This window comes from Hemicordylus capensis, chromosome 2 (genome assembly GCF_027244095.1).
Source record: "Hemicordylus capensis ecotype Gifberg chromosome 2, rHemCap1.1.pri, whole genome shotgun sequence".
NCBI classification, from domain to species: domain Eukaryota; kingdom Metazoa; phylum Chordata; class Lepidosauria; order Squamata; family Cordylidae; genus Hemicordylus; species Hemicordylus capensis.
This window is the reverse complement of record NC_069658.1, coordinates 42,089,124-42,113,830: the sequence shown is the minus strand read 5'-3', so window position 1 is coordinate 42,113,830 and position 24,707 is coordinate 42,089,124. Positions and strand designations below refer to the sequence as shown.

The following is a 24,707-nucleotide window of genomic DNA, read 5'->3' as shown; positions in this document are numbered from 1 at the left end:
GGGAAACACCTATATTGGGCAGCAGAGATATAGGAAGATGCTGAAAGGCATAATCTCATACTGCGTGGGAGGAGGGAATGGTAAACCCCTCCTGTATTCTACCAAAGACAACCACAGGGCTCTGTGGGCACAAGGAGTCAACACTGACTCAATGGCACACTTTACGTTACATAAAGGTAATACTTTCCTAGAAACCCTTATCAGCTGTCTATAGCCTTAATTCTCTCTCAGCTTCTAATGTCAGACCTGAAGGAGACTCAGATAGTAACTGTGCTTCAGAAACATAAAAGAGGCAGAGCCAGTTATTTTATTTTTTTTAAACTCTCATAAGTATGTACTGAAGAACTGAAAGGTGAATAGACAATGGTTCAGTTCAGACACAATGCTGGTGGAAATAAAACACTATTTGCTGAATTTATTTTGGATGCAAGTACACACTGGCTGACATCCTAAGGACCAAAGTATGCGCATACACAGCTTTGTGCACACAGTGAGATCACACACACACCCGCAGCTCCGTCAGTTCCCTTACACATGCGTTTTTGAACAATGAAGCCAGTAGGCACTTCTCCCAGGGCACAATCCTGCACTCCCAAAGCCATTGCACACATTGCAGCGAAGTGTTTTGAACAGCGGGGGAGGGTAAGGGGTTAAGCAGAGGCTTCTGTAGTCAGGATGTCAGCCATAGAGGCTTATTCTAAACCATGAAAGAGAAGGTTTAGATCTGCTCCAATCTACTCCCCTCATTCACAAAAGGGAGGGGTTCAAGGGCAGTATGCCCCTGACAAGTAGTAGCTGGGGAACAGCAGCAGGAGAGTCTGTTGCCTTCGTGCCTACTTGTGAGCTTCCCAGAAGCATCTGGCTGGCCACTGCATGGAACAGGATGCAGACCTTTGGTCTGATTCTGCAGGCTCGTATGCATATAAAAATATAAACAGATACTATCCTTCTTAATTGTTACCTTCCATACAAAGTTGAACAAAGTTCCGACATGCTTTAGGGGCTTCTTTTGACCATAGCTCAATATCAATATCTCCAGCTGTTGTTTTCAATAAAACCTACAGGAGAACATAAGCACAAGTTCATTTTGGAAATACAAACCTACCCTAGTAGATACTGCTAGCATCCTGTAGACACAGCTATGATCCTGGTTGCCAATAGGAATTCCACTTCTCCTCAGACTATTACTAAAGTGTGGGAACGAAAACACCCCATGCACAAATGATTTGTTCCATTTTAAGCTTACATTCATGGCCACCACAAGCACATCCATAATCACACAAACATAATGTTTATTTCAGGTTAAAAACCAAGCAATGACAGATATAGTAGATACAGTTCACTTGCCTGCATTCTATCAAATATGTCCTACCACACCCAAATCCTAAACATGTTTCCTTGGAAAAATCCTATTGAATCCACTCAATCCTATGCATACTAACTCAGAATTGCACTGAGTTCAGTGGGCTTATTCCCAAATACACATGCATAGGGTTGCAGCCTTGACTTTTAACAAACATAGACATTAATTCCTATGTTCTAAAATATGCAGCAGTCCCTCAAAGCAAGGTATATTAGAGCAATGTTGCCTGCAGCAGCAATAATTGAACCTTAGGGTTTAACTACCATACAAATTGTGGTTGCCAAGAGTCAACAGTGACTCAACAGCACACTTTACCTTTTACAAATATCTATATACAGCTTTTCAACAATGTTCTCAAAGCAGCTTGCACAGAAAAATAAAATGGTTCCAGTGTTCCCTCTAATAGGGATTCCCAGATGTTGTTGACTACAACTCTCATAATCCCCAGCCAATGGCCACTACAGCTGGGAATGCTGGGAGTTGTAGACACTATCAACAGTGGATAGTTCCTGTGGTGTTTTTGGTTAATCCATTCCTTGATCCAGGCCAGCTTATTTGTATTCCAGTCCTGGAGTAGAGTTAACAGCCAGCCAGCAGCAAGAGCAAAGAAAAGCAGTCTACACTTCCCTCTCTGTACATAAATTATGTCTTATTAAACTATTAATATTCCTGATGATTCCACCCCACTGCCTCGTCCTTGCATACCACAACTCTTTCCCTTGGATTCTACAATTCCCTGTCCCAAAATGGTCCACAATTTAAAAAGAAATACAAGGTAGGCCAGCAACAGCCACTGGAGGGATGCTGTGCTGGGGTTGGACAGGGCCAGTTGCTCTCCCCCTGTTAAATATGAGAATCACCACTTTAGAAGGTGCCTCAGTTCACAGGTGAACTTTCCAAGGAAGCCCCTCACCTTGCCGTTGGTCGGAGGTTCCTGAATGTAAATGTTGCTCATGGTGTAAGCTTGGGCGCAGCGCCTTCACACGCACGTTCACTCCGGAACTGGTGAGAAAACATACAAATCGACTTAACACCAGGGCAAAGCTCCCGCCATGTTGGGAACTGGGTGCTACCACCTCTGGTGGAGGGGGGGACCTCACGAAAGAATAGTTAGGACTCTAGTCCTCATTTCGAACGGGGGAAAATACATCTCTGTCCAGCATCTACAACACGCTTCTCACCCAAAGAAAAACTCTTAGATAACTAGAACTGTGCTGCTGCCCTCTACTACCTAATTTCCCAGGAGACACCTCCCGCTCGGCTAATAGTACAGCCCGCTATGTTCACCCCTAAGTCTTCCGACCGAGAAATGTTGTTAGCAGCTCTTTGTATCCGACCTAGAGCAGCTGGAGCCTGTCAGAAACAGCAGGTGGACAGGGGTTGGGAAGGGTGGTTGCATGCTATGTAGGGATGCTAATGGAGCGAAAACAACACGAATTTGTGCATGTTTTCTTATTTTGTGGTGTTTATTGGTTTTCTCTCACTCCCCCGGCAGCTTTGTAAATAGTTCGTAGTTTAGGATTTCCTATTATTAAACTCAGTAAAACTTATATTCCATGGAAGGATGCCAAACCCCATTTAAGTTACTCTGTGGGGTTTACTTGTGAGTAAATACGCATACAGAGGGGGGGAGCACACTCTTCAGGCAATTTCCCTACAATTGCATTCAGTAGAAAAAGTTGTTATACCTTGGTGGACCCGCAACCCTTCCCATCCACCTAAAATACCTGCCTCCGTTGACTCGGACTGGCGGATAAGAAGCGGGAAAGGGGGGGTATTTTGTTGCAGGGCCTGGAAAAACGGCGCTCTGGCACAGACAAGGAGACTCTAAGGAAATCAAGGACTAGTTTATTAGCGAAACGGGAAGGAGTAGCTGCCTCCAGCTCCTTCCCTGGCCCTGTGAACGTTTCCTCTCTTCTCTTCCCCCCACCTATCCCAATCTGATGGTACAGTCCTCTGTGCTCCGTTCAAAGTGTTCCGGCGGAGAAGTATCGCTCGCTGCTGCCGCTGAGAGCAGTCGGGCTAAAAAGTCGTCCGGGGTGGTGTCCGCTCCTTTGGAGATTGGTCGGGGGCTGCATGGCGTTGCCAGGTGAGCTGCTAATGTTGGTGGCGACTGGGCATAGTAGCTGCACGTTAGGTACAAGACGCGGTGATAGTATGGGAAGTTAACTGCCGCCCCGCCCCCCCCCCCAGCTCTCTGTCGTTCAAATGGGGAAGAGACCAGAGCGGACAATGGAGGAAAACCCACTGAGCAACTGGGACGGCGGGGCTTGCCTCTTGCTTTGCTAAGGCGCGGAGGGTTGGGGTGTGTGGGGGTGTGTGTGTAAGCTCATGTCAAGTGCTGAATTTATCCAGTTTCATAAACGGTATAACCTTGACTTATTTCCAAATAAATACAGGTACAAATGCAGGTGGCAGGCTTTCAGTCATGTAACTTTTAATGGATTGTGTTTAAAAGATCGGTTATTGGGTTAGTTTTATGGTAACTGCTTGAGGTTAAGTTACTCAATAGTACTAAAGGTAAAGTCTGCCGTGGAGTCAGTGTTGATTTCTGGCGCCCACAGAGGGCCCCGTGGTTGTCTTTGGTAGAATACAGGAGGGGTTTAGCATTGCCAGCTCCCGCACAGTATGAAGTGATGCCTTTCAGCATCTTCCTATATTGCTGCTGCCCGTAGTCTGGGAAACATACCAGTGGAGATTCGAACCGGCAGCCCCTGGTTGGCTAGTCAAGTCATTTCCCCACTGTGCTATTAGGTGGTTTAAATGGAAACAATAGTACTACTTGGGAGTTATTCTAAAGAGCTACTTAAATAGGACTCCTGTTGGATAATTTAGGCAGGCTATTAGGCACTGACGCTTACTTCCAGGTAAATGTGTAGGATTGTACGGAACGTGAATGAGAGAAGGTGCCTTAAGCTCTAAAAAGCTAAATGCAAATGTCACATGGAGAAGCACAGAGGTGGCACACACTCTAAATGTCTCCAGTCCTTGCTGTGTAAATGCTGTTGAAAGGATGGAGCATTGTCTTTTGCAGATGCCAAGGTAGACCACTTATTTATTTTATCTAACATATTTTTATACCACCCAAAACTTCGTCTCTGGGCAGTTTACAATTAAAATCATTTAAACATTAAAATAACTAATACTAAAATCATTTAACCAGAGACCAACCTGGCTGCTGCAAACCAACTGCAGTTTATGGACTACATACAAAGGCAGGCCCACAGAGCACGTTGCAATAATCCAGCAGAGAGGTTACCAGCATATGTACCACCGTTTTGAGGCCATTCATCTCAAGAAATGAATGCAGCTAAAGCTGATGAAAAGCATCTCTGGCCACCGCCTCAGCTGGGGCAGCAGGGAGAGGTTTGGATTCAGGAGCACCCCCAGACTGCGTATCTGTTCCTTCTGGAGGAGCGTAACCCTATCCAGAACTGAAAGATCAAAATTGTCTCCTTAGTTCCGACCCCACACAATAAGTACCTCCGTCTTATCTGGATTCAGCTTCAGTTTGTTATCCCTCATCCAGCCCATTACTGTCTCCAGGCAGATATTTAGGGAGGTTATGCCTTCTCCCGATGATGTTGTCATGGATAAATAGATTTGGGTGTCATCGGCATATTGATAACACCCTGCACCAGATCTCCTGATGATCTCTCCCAGCGGTTTTATGTAGATGTTAAACAACATCAGAGACATTACGGAGCCCTGAGGGACACCATACGAAAGTTCAGATTTTGAAGAATAACAGTCTCCAAGAGACACCATCTGGAATCTGCCTGTGAGGTAGGAATGGAACCACTGCAAAGCAGTGCTTCCCGTCCCCAATCCCCTCAGACGTTCCAGAAGGATACTATGGTCAATAGTATCGAAAGCCTCCGAGATCCAAAAGGATCAACAGAGTTCCACTCCTGAGCACAGATTGCTATATGTACCTAGTTTCCTCCAGGTATATGTCTGATTCTGTGTACACATAGGCCTAAATCTAGCTGCCTCTTGCTCCAGTTCTTCTATCTGAGTGGTTTCAACAATGTTGTACAGTACTGAGTTGTCTACTATACTGTTTCTGATAGGGTACCTGGACCCCCACTCTGCTGACTGAATAACCACCATGGACTGACACACTCTCTAGATAGATAGATAGATAGATAGATATAGATATAGATACACACACCCTACCTCAGTGTTCAAAGAACATCAATGAAATCTCTTTTTTCTTCTTCTGTCTTGTCTGTCTGTATGCTTCATTCACATGGGTATCTGAATGCTTATTCACAAGGAAGGTTGCACAAGGGTTATGCTGGGGACAGTGATTGTTTCAAAGATCTAATAGACAATTAGTACTTCAGCTCTATCCCAGTAGCCTTCATTCTCAACTGAAATTGATCAGCATTTACAGATATGAATGAAAGCGAAAAGAAATGATTTGGGGGTATTCTTTCATTGACAGAGTCATCTGGGTGAGTTAGAAGTAATAAATAAACCACTGGTATCTTGTCCTTCCTCCAATGACTTAGGCAACATAAGAAAAGGAAAGATTGTGCCGTCTAGTTGGTGTTAACTCCTAGCACCCACGGAGCCATGTGGTTTTCTTGATAGAGTACAGGAGTAGTTTACCATCATCTCTCCCCCTCGTAGTTTGAGATGATGCCTTTGCCATTGTCACTGAAGTGAGCATCTGCCTCCAACACCTTCCTATATCTGTGCTGCCCTTATATAGGTGACTATATATAATAAGGTATAGTCTGGGAAGCACACTGGCGGGGATTCGAACTAACAGCCTTTTGCTCCTTAGGCAAGCTGCTTCCCCACTGTGCCACCACAGCTGACATTGATTGATTCAGTGCCATCCAGTGACCTTAGTGACCTCATAGATAGATTCTCTCCAGGATGATCTGTCTTCAGCTTGGCCTTTAATGTCCCTCAGTGGTGCATTCATTGCTGTCATAATTGAGTCCATCCACCTTGCTGCTGGTCGTCCTCTTCTTCTCTTTCCTTCAACTTTCCCCAGCATTATGAAATTCTCGCGGGAGCTGGGTTTTCGCATAATGACAGTTTGAGCCTGGTCATTTGTGCCTCGAGTGAAAATTCTGGATTGATTTGTTCCATGATCCATTTGTTTTGTTTTCCTGGCTGTCCATGGTATCTTGACATACATGAGTGTTATCTTTTGTTTGTTTTCATTATTAACAGCATCTTTATCCTTGCCTTTCCCAAAAAATAGACCAAGGTGGCTAACATTAATAATTACAGAATTACAATACATATAATAAAGTATATATATAATACAACATATAACAATAAAATGGGTTAAAAGGAGCAAAAACAGTAGCATTATATAACTAAAGCCTTGTAAAATCTAAATAGGCATTGAAGGCATTTTTAAATGGGCAAGAGGGGGCCTGACAGGTCTCTCTCTCTTATCGTGTGTGTGTGTGTAAGATTATTTTAAGGTCACCAGAGCATTTCCAGACAGGGCTTTTAGTTCGGAATCGAGGGTGTGTGTTTGCACATTGGACAGATTTGTGCTGAAGTCCATGTGAAATATTGGGAAGCACTTCACACACAATCTGGATTTTTCATTGCGGTGTTAGAGCCTAGCCTGATTTATATCCAGGGCAATAAACAAAAAAATCCACTATTTGCATTGGTTTTGGGGGGCAAATTTGAAGTAAAGCCTTGCAGTTAATCTATAAAGCTTGCTGTCTGGAAGTGCTCCCAGTGAACTTAATGACTCCCCAATTTAAATTCAACACTACCTACTACAGCTCACGTTGCATATGATGGCAGCTGACCCATCTACCTGGGTCTGCTCCAATAACATACAAAATCAGGGGGGATTTATTTAATTCTTAGAGCAAAAGGTGAGGGAGTAGGCCATTTCCACACTTGTGCAAGTGAGCGCAAGCACTCACACCCCTTCCTGTAGGCTTTCTCCCCAGGTGGTTTTCTTCCAATCAGGCTTCTTCAGGTATCGGAGTTTGACTGGGGGAAAGTGATATCAGGAGGGAGGGAGCTAAGCCACAGGAAGCCAAGCCACAGGCAGGTAGCTAAGGAGCTAAGCCACAGGCAGGAGAAGGATTAGGGCAGGGAGCTAAGCCACAGGCAGGAGAAGGATTAGGGCCACCTCTTTTTGCCCTGTGTATTCAGGAAATGACTTGACTAGCAAGCCAGAGTTTGCTGGTTCGAATCCCCACTGTTATGTTTCCCAGACTATGGGAAACACCTATATCGGGCAGCAGCGATATAGGAAGATGCTGAAAGGCATCATCTCATACTGTGAAGCAGATGGCAATGATAAACCCCTCCTGTATTCTACCAAAGACAACCACAATGCTCTGTGGTCATCAGGAGTCGAAATCGACTTGACGGCACACTTTACCTTTAAGGTAAAGACTATGGGAAACACCTATATTGGGCAGCAGTGATATAGGAAGGTGCTGAAAGGCATAATCTCATACTGCACTGGAGGAGGCAATGGTAAACCCCTCCTGTATTCTACTAAAGACAACCACAGGGCTCTGTGGGCACAAGGAGTCAACACCTACTCGACGGCACTCTTTACCTTTATTGGGCCACCAATCCCAACTGTATATATGCTACTGGGAAAGGCCTGGTTTTTAATTGATTTATGGCATTTATTATATCTCACCTTTCCTCCCAAGGAGCTCAGGGTGGTGTGTATGATTCTTTCTTCCACACCCACTTTTAATTCTTCACAACAACCCTGTGAGATAGGTTGGGCTGAGAGAGTGACTGCATCTAGACTAATGCATCTAGTGAGCTTCATAGCTGAGAGGGGATTTGAACCTGATCTCCCCCGTCATAGTCCAGCACTCTTAATTATTATAGCACACTGGTTTAAAATGTTTGCTTTAAACAAACAGTGCTGCCTCATTTAATATGAGCCATAGTAACCTGGAGTGCAGCAGCAGGCAATGTGTGGAGCCACTTCTGAGAGATCTCCCAAAGGGTGTAGCTAGTAGCGGCATGTTTCTACCCCAGGTGGCACTGTTTGCTAAAAAGTCACCCTAATAATGTAATTATGATTTTGGTAATAGCATATCAACAAAGCATAATATAATTACAGTTTCTCCATATTATTAAGTGGGTGGGAGACTTGAATAAACAGTGGCATAATGGTTTTTGGAACTACGCAAGGTTTTTAAAAATGGGCTAGAAAAATGCTTTCTAAAAACTTGATGTTGGCACCTGGGAATCTGTAATGCTGTTCAAGCCCTGTTTAACAACCAAACCATTTTGGTTATTTGACTGTAGAACTCTCTTTAGAAAAGAGACAGAGCTTCCTTTCCCCTTCTTCATGGTAGTAAAGATTTCCCAGTTGGAGATCCCTTGTCATTGATGTTAACTAGCCAATACTGAATGAATTAACCTTTGACTAGCACTTTACTTAGGCTGCAGTCCTGTGGATACTTACCTGTGGATAAGCCCTACTGAAGACAGCATATTTTACTTCTGAATAAACATGGACAGTTGTGCGCTGAAGAGGAAAATAGCTTTTTTTAGCCTTGATTTTTGTTTCAAAATAGCTTTCAAAAATACAAACAATACAACAAAATATGACTTACAATAAAGTAAATAAATTGCAAATATATCAGAATGTTGGGGGATTTATCAGGTGGGACTGCAGTTGAGCATGATCCATCCACATATGCCCAAAACTGATGCCAAGTGGCAAAAGAACAGTTTCTGGTTCAGCTGAAACTTTACACACACTTACTGCATATATGAGTCTGTTCATGGTTCATCGTCGCATATTCTTCTGTACCAAAATTTAACAATTAGGCTGCGTTTCACTTTTTCAGTATGTAACTGTTTCTACCCCGGTAGCTGTAAAAAGAGAGAGAGAAGACAAATAACCAGGCTCTGTGGGGAGAGCGGGCTTAGCCAGGGCAAGAGGGAGCTCGCCCTGGGCAGCCGGAATGGCTGCCCACACAACTACTGGCTCTGTCAAGGAGCCGATAAGGGCGGTGGAGATCGGGGGCTGCCTGGCCCCTGGAAGTCCTAGGATGCCCTGCACAAGTGTGGGGGGCATCCTGGAGAGACCACCAAGGCCAGGAGGCTTGTTGTAACCTCCTGGTCAGGGGCGGCACACAATCAACTAAACAGGGTTAGTGGAGCGCTTGCTCCACTAACCTCGTTTAAGGGGAGGGGTATTTTGTGAGGTTTGCTGCCGAGAGCCCTGTGGCTCCTATTGCAGCAGACTCCTTTAGCCCGGTTCCTCCTGGTCGTGAGAATAGACTCAGTAATGTTGGACATTAGACCTACGTTGGGGGTGGGGCGGTTCAGATGTGCATACCCAGAGCACAAGGGTTCACACTTCTTAAAGACAATAGGCAGAAATTGGATCGTGCTGGTAGGAATTTCTCTTTTAAATCTAGCTTTTCCGTTTCTGTCTGGTGAAAACTGGCAGCCTAAACAAAATGAAACACCTGGCAGACTTACTAAGCTTCATAAGGATGTTGCAAATTGACTTGGTGCCACCTCTCTCCCCTCCCCGCCCCACTATCATTTGCGGTGGGGGGGTGGGTTTAGTATGGCAAAGTTTATTATCATTACATATAATTACTCAAAAAAGAAATCCAAGTTTATCTTCTGCTCAGATACAATTGTGATTAACGTTTTTGAAATGTATTTTAGTGAAGGACAGCGGTATCTTTAGCATCAGTATGATTTTGTTAATTCTAGCTCCTGCAGTTTCTATGGGAATAAATTCATTCAGATGAAGTTTTAAAAAACTTTTTTCATGCAAACTAGGGTGATGCTTAGTTTATATGTTAATTAATCCACTTTTATTTTGAGTCATTGCTTTATGGTGAACTCTTGAAATGCTGCTATTTTTCATTGCTTGAGTCATTGCTTTATGGTGAACTCTTGAAATGTTGCTTCTTCTTTTTTTAAGCAGAGATAAGGAGTTTGGTTGTTATCTATCTCTCCCACAATAAAAATGCTTAAGGAAATGTGTTTAGTGTTAATACTGTCTTTGTAAAGGCAGTGCCTGTTCTATGATGAATGAGCCAGCATTTAATTTTCTCAAGACTCTGGAGATAATGTATAACAGAGTGGCCAGTTGAGGCTCTCCAACCTCAGTTATTGGACTACAACTCCCATCATCCTTAGCCAAAATACATTGGGGATGATGGGAGTTGTAGTTTCAGAACAGCTGGATTGCTCAGGTTGCCATCTCTGATGTATATCTTTATGAGATGAGGGAACAAAATGTGGGAGGAGAAGGGAAATGGACAGTGTCTGTTCTTTTAACCTGTGTTCACATTTGAACAAAATCTGCTAGATTTCCTTGTTTTGTGGCAATTCTTTATTTCCAGTAAGCAGACCCATCCTTTCTCCTATACGCAGCTCCATTATTGCCACCAGGATATCACTAGTAGGAAATGGCATATAGAACATGGCCTTGTGCAGCCTACAGAAGTAGCACATCTTATGAGCTGCTTGTTCTGCCAAATGTGCAGCCTTAGGGAAAAAGCAAAGTGGTCTGGGCATGATATAAAATGGATGTACCCAGCATGATGCTGTCAAAGTTGGGGAACATCTCTCAGATGTTACATTCCTTGTTCAAGGTGGAAAATACTATTCTTATAAACTGGCCCCATGCAGATCTTGGGGTGGGAAAGAATGGAATATGGAGAAGGAAAGACTACACACAACTCTCTGTCATGGTAGTCATGAGGAAGAGAGGAGTCTGTCACCTGGGGACAGACCACAAGTGTGGCTTTTCCATGCTGGAAATAAAAACTTGCAGGTCTCCATTTGTAACTCCTCATTTTATGCTTCCAGAAAAGGTTGCTAACTCTTCTTTGCTAATTTTACACCAGCATAAAATGTGTTGTCTCAAAATCATGTGTATTATGTGGGAAAGATTGTAATGTGAATTTCGGTAACTTTATGTGATTGTTTTATTTAGCAAATACATCAAGGAAGTAAAACTGGCAATATTACTACCACTTCTTTGTGCTTCACGGATCACAAAACAGATGGCCTTTCCCCTCAAATATTGCATCTCTTAATTCTCTTTCTAATCTAATACGAAATGTACTTTTCCCCCCCAGGTGGAAATAAAGATATCAGGGCAGGGTGCAAGAAATGTGGCTATCGTAAGTAACAATAAGCATTACCAAAGGGTCTTTCCCCCCTAGTTCCTTTTGCTATGTAAACTGTTGTATGTGTGTTTGTTGGAAAACAGTCTGTACGTTTTTGTTACTGAAGTGAACAATAAATATTTGAGACTGAATTGGAAAATATAATGAACAGCAAAACTTTGTTTTTTAGAATAACACAAGCCATTTTTATGAAGCTTGGTGAAGGGTTTGTATTCAGTATTTATCTGAATTTCCCAAACCTATGTAGTTTATTTAATCCAGGTTTATAGTAGGGATAAAAAAAGGCCAACACTGATCATGTTTTGATTCTCGGACAAATGTTTCATAAGCTGCTGAAAGGTATGGGGATAGTTGAGGGCAGGGCTTATTAAAATCTCCCAGATTTATATTAGAGGGTGGTTGTTTTTTTCTTCCCCAGGTGATGCTTTTCCACTAAAGTTTTACTCCTATCTCTCCTTGGACACACGTGTCAAGTGCTCTTGAGCCAAGAGGAAGAGTAGGTGGTGAAAAAGGACAAAGATTAGTCTTGAGGCTTGCTGGTGTGTGAATGTGCTGGCTGTCCAACAGGGAATTAAAATGAGGGGAGTTAAAATTCAATGCAGTTTAAGGAAGGCACAAAGAGGGGCAATTAAAAGGCCAAAGCTTAGTGGCAGAGCACATGGTTTACATGCAGAAGGTTCCTAGAGCAATCCCTGGCTCGGGTAAGCAAGGTCAGCTTGCTGGCGGGCCCCTCCCAGTCAAAGTATACAGTACTGGTCTAGATGGACCGTCTAGATTAGAGATTCTCAACGTTGGGCTCCCAGATGTTACTGGACTTCAACTCCCATAATCCCCAACTAAAGGCCGCTGGGGATTATGGGAGTTGAAGTCCAATATTATCTGGGGACCCAACGTTGAGAATCCCTGGTCTAGATGGCTTGAGATCATATAAGACAATTTTTCATTTTCTTATAATACGCTACTATGGAAGGAAAAGGATGAAGTGCCCTGTGATATAGGTTCCAACTTAGTAAAGTAGCAGTGCATTGTAAGAGTCCAATTCTATTATTATTGGATTGAATCTGTTAATAAAGCAGTGCATTATTCTGAACCTGCTCCAATCCTCAGGGTTTGAGAATGTCTAATTTCCATTTGACTGAATGGTGCTAGTGTAGTGTGAAAGCAGGGAAGATTTAAGATGCAATTGACCTAATGCTGTGTTCAGTGTCCTTTGTTTGGGTCTTACTTTTGTTTTAATTTACAGTTATGTATTTTTATGAAGATACTTTTCAATTATTAAACTTTTTAACATCTTCTCAAAAACCAACTTTCCCATGCTAGTGTTTATCAGCATTATACCTAGTTCTGATGCTGCTTTGATGTTTATCAGTTTCTTCTATTACGAAGCAACTGGATTGTTTAATGTGCACTAACAAGATTTTCTAAAATTAAATAAAAATTTAGTTAGAAACGTTAAACAGTATTTTTAACTGTATTTCAGTATTTGTGTATTTGTTTTTGTTAAAACATTTTTTTTATATGAAGGATCTCTTAACTCCTATGAAGGCTTTTGAAGCAAGATTTCCTTATACTCTCAAGCTATTTATGTTTTTGTGCTTAACAGCTACACAGTTATGTCTGTCCACTGCTCTTCCACTCTTTTTCTTCCCATTAACACCGCCCATCAGAAGATTATTCTGGCCTGTTGCTTAGATACAAAAATTACATGATTTGAAATTACGTTCTTAGATAAGGCTGTTCACCGATAAAACATTTTCAAAGAGATTAGGTTTTTTAAGAATCATTGTGACAAGATTGTCCCATTTGTTGTCTCTTTAGACAAGAATGTTGTTCTCTGTAACATTCACTGTAGCAGGGGAGAGTGAAAACCTAGTCCTATGAATCTACAGTAGCAGCTGTGACATCACGGCATCAGTGGCAACCTAAACTTGGGGAATGAGCCAGCTCTGGTTTTGGTTGTTAGAAATTCACTTAATTAAATACAGGCTTACTTCACTCTTTGGACTTGCCATCCTCAGTTTTGCATATCGGCAGTTGGGTAATGGGCACTTGACCTCAGCATACGTGGGGGGGAAATCTGTCCAAAAGGGGGTTCATATCTGCGAGTCGGGGATGGCCAGAAATGACATCGGAGGTCATTTTTGGCTGCTGTTTTGTGGAGGAGAGCCATTTTATGGCTCATTTGTAAAAACACCCCCCCCCCATGATTTTCCACAAAATTTCTGGGACTTTTACACTTACAGGGGGCATCCTTGGACTCCTGGCAGCCCGCGGAGCTTGTTGGGGCACTTTTTTGGCCCATTTTTGCAAAAATGGGAGGGGATTGAGTCTGGGAACCCTAACCCAGAGACTTAATGACTCATTATCCACGGTTTCATTACCTGCGGTAATCTGCAGGAATGGAACCCCCGCAGATAATGAGGTACTCCTGTATAGGCAGAAGGGCACTAGTTAGGTTTCTTAAGCAGATCTAGTGTCCTAAGGCAGGAGCCACCCAGAGAACAATTTGTAATGCGGTGGCTAACAAAGTTTATTATTATTTATAGCACTTGAATATAGGAATGAGTTGTAAGGCTGTGATCCTTGAGCCATGTACAAACAAGTTCCATGAGCGCCGGGGGAGGGGGGGCGTTGCTTGCCTATTCAAAACCAATTTCACTGGAAGAAAGTGTATGCTTGATTGGTTACTTTCTTTTTCTACTTTGCATTCATTTCTGAGAGTTCACCACTTTAAAAAGGGTCTTCTTTAGGAATGAAAACTTTCTGTCTGTATTTTCCCATAAAAATTAGAAGCAAGATAGTTGTTTTCTCACCACTGAGCAATCGCTCTTACTATTTTTGATGGCTTTTCCTAAATTATTCTTCTGTTCAATTTACTCAGCGGGTCATCTCACATTTGAATGCCGAAACTTTCTCCGGGTGGACCCCAAAAGAGACATTGTTCTAGATGTCAGCAGTACAAGCAGTGAAGACAGTGAAGAGGAGGAGTTGGGAAAGCTGCAGACCGTTCCAGAGAAAACGAGTAAGCTTCCAGAAAATGCCCTCCAGTTGTTATTTGTTCAATTTTTCCTTTTAATGCAGTCTTGCTATTGAGTTTTCTTTGTATGCATTCATCACCAATTCTTCAGTTGAGTGACAAAAGAATTTCTTAAAGTGTGAGTTGGTATCAGAAAAGGAGAGATTTGCTATTCTTATTTATAACAACAACAACAGTGGACCACCTAATCAGCTGTTGTAAAAAGATAGCACAGACTGACTACAAACAAAGGCATGACAAGGTAGCAGGGATGATACACTGGAACATCTGCAAAAAATACAAGCTACCTGTAGCCAAAAATTGGTGGGACCATAAAATTGAAAAATTTGAAGAAAATGAAGATGTAAAATATTATGGGACTTCCGACAGACAAACATCTGCCACACAATACACCAGATATCACTGTAGTCAAGAAGAAAGAAAAACAAGTTAAAATAATCAACATAGTAATACCAGGGGATAGCAGAATAGAAGGGGGGGGGAATAGAACAAATAACAAAATACAAAGATCTACAAATTGAAATTGAAAGGCTGTGGCAGAAAAAGACCAAAATAATCCCAGTGGTAATTGGTGCCCTGGGTGCAGTTCCAAAAGACCTTGAAGAGCACCTCAACACCATAGGGGCCACAGAAATCACCATCAGCCAATTACAAAAAGCAGCTTTACTGGGAACAGCCTATATTCTGCGACGATATCTATAACAGCAACAACATTGACAATAAAATTCAGCCATCCCAGGTCCTTGGGAAGGACTCGATGTCTGGATAAAACAAACCAGTCAATAACACCTGTCTGACTGTGTAAACAAGAGAATAATAATAATAATTTGATTTCTATACCGCCCTTCCAAAAATGGCTCAGGGCGGTTTACACAGAGAAATAACAAACAAATAAGATGGAACCCTGTCCCCAAAGGGCTCACATTCTAAAAACAAACATAAGATAGACACCAGCAACAGTCACTGGAATTACTGTGCTGGGGGTGGATAGGGCCAGTTACTCTCCCCCTGCTAAATAAAAAGAATCACCACGGTAAAAGGTGCCTCTTTGCCCAGTTAGCAGGGCTATTCACATGAGCAGTTACTCTCTGCTGTGTTATAATATAAAATATGTTTACCACTGTATTGCAATGTAACTTAAGTATTAGCGGATCTAATGCAATTACTTTGGAGAATCAGTATGGTGTAGCAGAGTGCTGGCCTTAGATTGAGAAGACCCAGGTTCAAATCCTTCCATAGCAACCGTGCTTACTGCGTGACCTTGGGTTAAGTCGCTATCTCTTAGTACAGCTTACCTCACAGGGATGCTGTGAGGATAAACATCCATAAACACAGCCCTGAATTCCAAGGAAAGGTGGAGCTCAGGAGGAAAGGTGCTCTAAAATTTTCTACTGCAAACCTGTCACAGCTGCTGCTGTTTTTATGGAATTTGATAATTTTGTGTTGTGATCTTTTATTTTTAGCCATCCACAACACCTCCAAGTTTTAAGTTCAAGTTCGTGGTCTGTTGTCTTTACATTTGTGCCTGTAAGACTTGACCTTCGAATGTTGTCAGACCTGTATATTTTCTGCACAGAAATAGTAAAATTCTGTGATCTGTATAAATTATGCAAAAAAAATTATCTGTATAATTTTGCTTCTGCCAGACAGGGCTGGGAGATGTACAGGACATTAAAATTCCACAACTGACCCTGAAAGTCATATTTCTCTTTTCCTTCCCCCTTCCCATCCCAAAGATTGTATCAAGTGTTGACTAGTAGATCAGTCTGAAATGAGAACTTAGGAGCATAGGAAGTTAGACTGGCAGTGGTTTCTCCAAGGTTGCAGGCAGGAATCTCTCTCAGCCCTATCTTGGAGATGCCAGGGAGGGAACCTGGAACCTAGATGCTCTTCCCAGAGCGGCTCCATCCCCTGCCTAAGGGGAATATCATACAGTGCTCACACATCGTCTCCCACTCATATGCAACCAGGGCAGACCCTGCTTAGCTAAGGGGACAAGTCATGCTTGCTACCACAAGACCAGCTCTTCTCTTAAAGGGAGATGGGGTAGGAAATAGTCTGGAGGTGGAGGCAGTAAGCCACAAGTGATTGAGAAACTATCCTTGTTTTCAGGGTGTGAGGACACATTTTAAAGGTTCTCAGGGTGTGAGGACACATTTATGTACGTTCTCATACCTTACTCTCAAAGGTGAGAGGCAAAGGATACTTCATTGTGTGCAGCAATTTAAAAATCTAACTTGCTTATTTTTAAGCTGAACTTCATTTCAGTTTGTATAATTGCTTCGGCTTTAAAATATTTATTTTTTTCTAAGTCCCAGCTCGCACTCAGTACCAGGGCAGTAGCCATAGGAGCATAGTCTCTTTTTTGCTTCACAGTTGGGTGTATAGAACCCAAAATTACTTTATTCAAGATGTTTGTAAGACATTTTTCATAAAATGTGACATTTTGAATTCACAGCTAATGCTGAAGAGGAGGAAAAGAAAAAGGCCAAAAAGAAAAGCCATGAAAAATCAAAATTAAAGAAAGCAAGGAAAAGGTATTTAAAAGTTTTTTGTGTCACATTTTCTAACTGCAAAGGGTGGCAGGGGATAGAAGTGTGTGTGTGTGTGTGTGTGTGTGTGTGTGTGTGTGTGTGAATTATCTTCAAATTTGAATCCCTGTTCATGACAATGCTATGGAAATTCTATTGAAAAATCAAGTGGAATCTATTATTTTTGCCAAGAAGGAATACAGTTAAAATATTAAAATGTTCAAAAATGTTTATTTTTATTTAATAGGAACATTATTTCTACCGAATCGTGTATAAACTTCTGCAAACAATTTCCACAACTAATACTTCATTTGTGTATTTATTTATCTTTTTAAATGCTGATTTGCTGCCTTTTTATCTTAAATGTGAACCTAAGCCAATTCCTAGTGTTGGAAGCACTTCTGTTTGTCCCTGCATAGCTTTGGTCAGACACTCTACTGCTGTAACCATCATCTTTATTGGTATTCTAAATGTATTCCCTGTCCCAACCCAACAATCAAAGCCTCTTACACTGGAAGTACACCACAAAATGGTTAAACAATACAAATGATCTGGCAAAACAGTCCACTGGTCATTACTAGTCTGCCTTTATAAGAGCTTCTGGGCTTTATTTTCCTCTGGAAGAGAGTGGTGTGCACAGAACTGGCACCTGCTGGTTCGAAGGTGGTGGGATATCCTTAAGGATGGGGGAGGGTGCTCTTACCCCTCCTGCTGCGTTACCCCTCTGGCACTGCCTTTTAAAATGATCTGGCAGGGCAGCAGCTTACCTCATTGCTGCCTCGGGCTAGAAGTGCCCGGTGCATGTGTGCACGTTGTGCGTGCACGTAAAATGTGCTGTGACGTGAGCATGCTCGCTTCGGCAGCACATATACTAAAACTGGAACGATACAGCATGCACACCAGGCACTTCCAGTCTGAGGAGGCATCGGGGCAGCAAGGAGGTATGCTGCCGCCCTGCCATACCATTGAAAAATATAGTGCTGGAGGGGGAAATGCAGCAGGAGGGGTTAGAGCACCCTCCCCCATCCTTAAAGATATCCTCCCTCCACCTTCAAACCGGCCAAACCACTGGACATTTGGAGACCTGTAAAAGGGCCTCTGAACCAGTTGGTGCACATCCCTACTGGAAGATGCCCAAACCTGGGCTTCGGTGGTCCTCCAGAAGAAGAAAATTCCAAAACTGGGGAGTAGCTACTGAAGGATGGCTGTTTAATTAAATAATTGATATTATTGTGCTTTACAGATCTTGCTCATCAAGTGTCACAGAAGAGGATGAGCCCAAATCAAAGAAACAGAAATTCCACAAGAAGGAAAAGAAGAAGGAGAAAAAGAGTAAATCCAAGAAAAGAAAACATCACAAAAAAGGAAAGAAAAAACGGAAAAAGGGAAAAGAGTCTTCATCTTCTGATAGTTCAGACTCTTCTAGCAGTGACTGAGAAGCACAACTCGGGTGACTGAGATTTGGCTTGGTTATGATTATAATTGCCAGTAAAAAAATATATATTTTTACCAAAAAAAACACCCCCACACCCTCCTTTATTTATAAATGTCTCTTTCTTTTATTAAACTAAAACTATTTGTAAGTGTACAGAGGCTTTTTCCATTGTGGCTGTTTTATAACTATTTTGTATTTGAAAGGAAATTCATTTCACTTCCTAAGGTTTTAATCTCTCAACACTCACTTGAAATATCTAGCTTCCATTCATGAACAGAAGATCATAGCAATACTAAGACTGGGGAGTTCTGGCACTGGTATATTCAGACTTTTGCTACAAGCTTAAGAAAACTACAGATGGAAACTTCTGGATGTTAAAACCGTTGCAACCATTGTGTTAATTAGTTAATAAAATAAAATGGGACACAGTCTCTCTCTTCTAAAGGGTATGCAGCATGGTAGTTGTCATTCCTGAACTGCTGCGCTTCCGATGTGATTTTAAAAATGCATTTGTAATGCTTTAAGGATAAACCATTGGGGGAGGGTAAAAAGTTTTGAAAGCTTCTTGTGACACAATGGAGGCTGTGCCTTGGGGAGGACAGCAGGATGGCCCACTTGTGCATGTAAGCCTCTGCGCATGCCTCCTTGGATCAGGGCCTGTATTAAGTGTTTGTGCAGTAAAACAAGTATGTATGGAACCAGGGCAGGCAATCATGCAGGCCACCTACCTGAAGGGGGCGCCGAGCTAAACTTCATGATTGCTGCTTGTTGAATGTACTGTCAGTAGTGAGCTGGGGGCGGTGGCGGAGGGCAGCCACAGGAAATAATGGTCTCTGACTATTTTCTCTCTTTCATTGTGTGAGAGTGAGAGAGAGATAGCTAGGCTGGGAAAAGGATGGAAGGCAAGACCTGGAGAGAAGGGAGGAAACTGAAGAAGCAGCTGCAAAAGGCCTGTGAGACCAGTGGGATCGCCCAGAACTGGAGCAGGAGAGCACTTGCAGTAAAGCAGCAAAGTACTGAGAGGCAACTCTGGATCCTTCTCAGGGGCATTATTAAGAAAAGCTAGAGGGCCTGTTACACAACTAGGTTTTGCAACCCTGCACAAACCACACAATTTTGCAACACTGGTAAACTAACCTGCTGAGGGGGGAGTGCTGAAGGCACTCCTTGCCCAGGGCACTCTGTCCTAGAGTAGGCAAAAGAAATGGAAATGCGGGCCATGTCTTCGAAATTATATCTTGTAAAGCATGTTTAAGCACACACTGAAGTTTTTCTAATGCAAAGAAAAATCTGTTGAGGTTCTCAGAATGAACAATTTCCATGTGGTGGTTGTTTTTGTTGGCATTACAGCCAACTTTTGTACAGAATGTTACAATGTCAAAATGGCATATATATTTTGTTGGGCCAAAGACGTAAACATGAAAAGAAACTCGCTTCTGGCTCCTTTAAAGATAGTTCTACAAAATTATCCTGAAGTGCCTGTCAAATTGTAAAGAAACAGGATTTAATTTAACGTAACATATTTTTATACTGCCCAAACCTTATGCCTCTGGGTGGTTTACAACAAAGCAAAATAAATGACAACAGAAAAGGTTAAAACATTAGTTAAAACAAAATAAAGTAGAAACATTCCAACCATTTAAAATTTTCAAACAATGTTAAAACTATTAAAACAATATTTAATTAAAACAAGGATTGTCAATCCTGTCATTTCTTTAGAACCAAACTAAGCATAAAGTGGTTAGAATCTCTGGTTTCCACTGGAACAGTTTCAATCAAATTAATATTTCTGGAAATGAGCTGCTTCCTTTTTAATAGACTAATCAGATTGATTTAAATATTTTTAATTGTCTAAGATAACATTTGGGGCCACATTTTAAAAAAATTATTTCTTGCAAAAATTGCAGATGGCAGGCACCACCTTAGAAGAGACATTTTCTCTTCACTCTCACAGGAGGAAATGCCTCTTCTAAGATGGCACTAAACTGTGACATACACATGGGCGCTTTCCAGATTACACCCTGCAACAGGGTCATGGCGGATCTCAGAAATGTGCTTCCACACTTCTTCTGTTGTGACACCACAGTCCCTACACTGACAGCAGGGTGCTGTTCACATTTCCAATGCCTGGTTTTGAATTTAATTGCTGCGATATACTGCTATGACATGTATCCGGCGTAAAATGTTTGCTGTTTTTTCGGGTTGTTAGTTTCCAAGAGACTGCTCCCCCTGCTGTTTACTTTTCAAATGCGATTTGCCTGAACAGAAGTATTTTGCTGCTGTTGAGCAGCTAATCTGGAGAGCACCATGTACCATTTCAAAACAAGGCATTTCCCCCCCAACACTGTTTGTTTAATATGAGATTTAATTAACCAGTTAAGACATCCTTGTTAGTGAGTAACCCCCACCTAATGCATTCACCTGCTTCCTGGTGCTGGGGAAAGTCTTTAATTTGGCCACTTCCACACCTTCAAACAGTGTCTGGAAGCATTGAGAACAATCTTGGCAGCTGGGTGTTCCCTGTTGTTTTAAGTCCATAAGGAGGCAGGAAGTTGCTCTGGGTCATTATAGACTTAAAAAGTGGGTGACGAGCAGCACCCAGTGGCTGCAATTGGTCTTGTCGCTTGGAGGTGGTTTGAAACTGCTGCTCTGGTGTAAATTTAAAAAAATAAAAGCTCAGCACCACTTTCCCGCCACCCACAGTTCTAGGTTGCCAATGGCAGCTGGATGAATGGTTAGGGACATGACTGAATTAAAGCAAAATAAAACTTCCTTGATAAAAATAATTAATATGACAGCTCTGCTAGAAAGTGACAAAATACTTATCTCTAACTTTTCTAATTTAAATAGGATATATTTCACAAAGAATGCCTCTTGTGTAAGCTTCACTGGAATCAGAGGAAGTTGCATAGGGCATTCTTGTGTACTTCCTACAGATTTTGTGGGCTTGCACAAGACCTTTTGTGTGTGTGTGTGGAAAGATTTTGCCCGGTTCATATTTTTCAAAATCATTTACTTTGTGCATATTCAGTTCTGATAACAGATGATTCATCTTTCTTCCTGAAGGCTGTAGCTTTATAAAGTTGCACAGCATGGTTTGCTATATAATCTGTTGTAGGGCAATAATGTTATGCCTCTTACCTTTTAATAAATAAAGACAATAAGCATTACTCACAGTTGCAAGATGTTTTCTTTTCATTGTGCTTGGTTCTCTCCCCACCCCACCCCGCCCACTTGAGATAGACTTTAATGCTCTAATGCTAAACAGATTCTCATAGACATGTGGCAGCGAAAGCCCCAGTGAAGAGAAATGTTTGTGTTGGTGGCAGAGTTGAAGAGCTGCAACCTGAAAGTCAATGAGATTTTATCAGGTGTCACTGCTGAAAGTCGCCATAGCAACTATTAAAATCTTATTGATTTCAGGGCTTATTGTTCACCCACAATTAATTCTTAATGGCATTATATTAAACAATTTCCCACTGTCATCCAGGCCCCTTGCCGGACCATCCATCCAATGAGAGAGGTCTCTGCCTGTTCAGTCCAATCAGGGTTGGGCAGCTGCCCAGGGCTTGGGGCCAATGTCAAGTCAACAGGGATTCCCAGATGTTGACGACAACTCCCATAATCCCTAGCCAAAGGCCATTGCAGCTGGGGATGATGGGAATTGTAGTGAACATCTGGGAATCCCTGCTAGAGAGAACACTACTTGGGGCACACTACTGTTCCTGAGATCATCTCTGTGCTTTCATGTGGGGTGGGACCAGTTGGGAATGACACTTCCCCCCTCTCTCTTGAGGCCTGCCTCTGCTGTATTATATTGTGCTAGATGGTCAGCCCTGAATCTGAGCACTTTTCTTGCTTGCTCTTTCTGTGTCTATGTGGGAAAGGTAAAATGTGAGCCTGAATAATGCAAGGAGGAAAGTTTTTCTTATCTTGGTGGTTGACTTCCAGAGCAGCCTAATGCAGGTGGTGCAAATCTGCCCCCCACTCCTGCCATGCTGCAACAACTTGCAAGCTCAAAAGCAGGAGTCTTGCACTTAAAGGAACAGACCCTGAGAAATTCAGGTTTATGCAGCACTAGTATTTTTAAGCCCGTTAAAATAACGGGCGCTAGTAGGCCGGTCCTGCCGCCGCCGTTTCTCTCTCTTCCAGGTCGGGTCCGGTCCCGTCGCCGCCGTCTCTTCCTTTCCTGCGGCTGGGCCAGACCCGCCACCGCCGCCTCTCCCCTCCCTGTGGCCGGGCCGGACCCGCCGCTGCTGCCTCAGCTTTCCCCGCGGCAGGCCCGGTCCCGCCGCCACCGCCTCTGCCCTCCCCGCAGCCCGGCCGGTCCCGCGGGCGCCGCCGGCCTCCCCGCAGCCGGGCAACCAACTGGCCAACATGGCTGCCTGGTGCCTGCGGTCGTGTCTCCCTCAGCGTGTTCTGGGCATGCGCTCCACGCATGCCCAGAACAGCCGAGGGAGACACGGACGCAGACACCAGCCTTGGCGACACGGAAGGACACGCCAGGGACTTTATTATAGAGGATTGCTTGCAGCCAAGGGCATTTGCAGTCCAGGGAGTTTCCTTCTGGGTTCTCAGGTGGAAGCTGTAACCAGAGCCATTTTTCCAGTGTTGGCTGATACTCCAGCTGCGCTCCTTGCTTGAAAAGAGAAGTCTTGCCACTGTTGGGAAATAGCCTGGAAATCTCTCAACTGGCCTACTCAAATGCACTATATATGGGGCTGCATGTAAAAGCAGTTCAGAAACTTCAGTTGGGTCAAAATACAGCAACCAGACTGGTGAGAAGGGTTAACTCCTTGGAGTATTTAAATACTAGAGCTCCACTGAGTTATTTTATTTTTAAAGTTATTTATTTATTTATTTATTATTTATTTATTATTAAAACTTTTATACTTTTATAGTTAATTTCAATGGACTGGTTTGTTCAGGATACATAAATGAGTGCATACTCTCATATATACCTCCCCAATTGCCAGGGTTGAATTTTGCTGAGGATGCTGCTACATCTGAAGGCAAGATTGTTTTTGGCCATTAACTACTGTAGCCCCATGTCTATAGAATTATAGTTTGAGATCTGCCAGATCCAAGAGCTTGGCTCATTTCGACAAATTATCAAAACTTGTCTTTGTCAATAGGCTTTTAATCTTCAAATCTGATGGAGTTTGCTTGGGTGTATATTCACCCTGGTGTTAAGATAATGCTGCGATTACTGTCTATGTACGTAACAGTGATCTCTGCTTTGAAAATGTACTTGAGTTGACAAGAGGGTTATAAATCCTCAAATGAATAAATAGTTTTTCAAAGACCAATGGGCTGTCACTTCAGTTTCCCAACTTGATCAGCTCAACCGAAGCAGCATCAAGTTGCAGTAACAAGCTATCTTAGAGTAAGGTAACGTGTGGTATCGACTCCTGGCACCCACAGAGCCCCGTATTCTTTAGTAGGAGGGGTTTCCCATTGCCATATCCCATGTAGTATGAGATGATGCCTTTCAGCATCTTTTCTATATTGCTGCTGCCTGATATAGGTGTTTCTCTCACCATAATCTAAGCAAGGTAAGGTATTATTTCCTCTGCCCATTTGGAACCAAGTTGTGAATTTGGATGGAGGAAATCAGTAGAATATCTCCCGTCAGGAGTGTGCATTCACGGCTCCTAACATTCTTCAACATTTTCCCAGCTTCAGGAGATGCTGCTTTTCCAGCTTCAGGAGGTGTCTGTGTCTGTGTGTGTGAGAGAATGAGAATTAATCAATTAATTCATCCATCCATCTCCAGAAAACATAATGTGCAATGGCTCTCAGCTCGAGAAGAAACTTGGCTCAGCTCTTGTTACTTACAAATATGTAAGTAAAAGTATTTTGCAAACACCTCAACAAATGCCTTAAGGATGGAGGAATTGTCATTTTGGCTCAGACAAACTGTCTGTCCACCTGTCACTGACAGCAAACTTTGTTGCTTCAAAGCAATGGGGAGTGTAAATGTACTGCTGTGCAGAATAGAAAGTCCAGGAAGTTTTACTTTGGGTTAAGCTACTCTGATCAGAAAGGTTTTGCCAAAGATTGGCAAATCTTTACTCTGTAATTGTTGCCTTGGTGTATCCACTAAGGCTGTATTCATTCACTAGCCGGTGAACTCCATATAGCAAGAGAGTTTTGTTCAGGAACAGGGCTCCATGGGTGTTGCTGGATGACCATACATTGT

General features: G+C 42.6%; 2 protein-coding genes across 8 annotated transcripts in view; one reads left to right on the top strand and one right to left on the bottom strand.

The window, feature by feature from the left end:
- The window catches only part of CWC27 (CWC27 spliceosome associated cyclophilin), a 175,671-nt gene extending 172,387 nt beyond the window's left edge, over nucleotides 1–3,284 (bottom strand). For 4 of the 7 annotated variants that reach the window (XR_008316166.1, XR_008316167.1, XM_053296187.1 and 1 more), the window contains exons 1-2: nucleotides 2,277–2,587; nucleotides 962–1,058 (exon numbers count right to left, since the gene is read on the bottom strand). Coding sequence is in view for 5 of the 7 variants with exons in the window: in XM_053296187.1 (XP_053152162.1) it covers nucleotides 962–1,058; nucleotides 2,277–2,318 (139 nt within the window). In the remaining 2 variants the exon portion in view is untranslated. The other 3 variants (XM_053296184.1, XM_053296185.1, XM_053296186.1) reach the window with 3 other exon arrangements.
- A 14-nt stretch (nucleotides 3,285–3,298) lies between these two features.
- Nucleotides 3,299–18,658, top strand: SREK1IP1 (SREK1 interacting protein 1). The gene is made up of 5 exons (XM_053296189.1): nucleotides 3,299–3,452; nucleotides 11,452–11,496; nucleotides 14,384–14,524; nucleotides 16,998–17,076; nucleotides 18,314–18,658. The coding sequence occupies exons 1-5, from the start codon at nucleotides 3,440–3,442 to the stop codon at nucleotides 18,504–18,506; spliced, it is 471 nt and encodes a 156-aa protein (XP_053152164.1). The 5' UTR covers nucleotides 3,299–3,439; the 3' UTR covers nucleotides 18,507–18,658.
- Nucleotides 18,659–24,707: the final 6,049 nt, after the last annotated feature.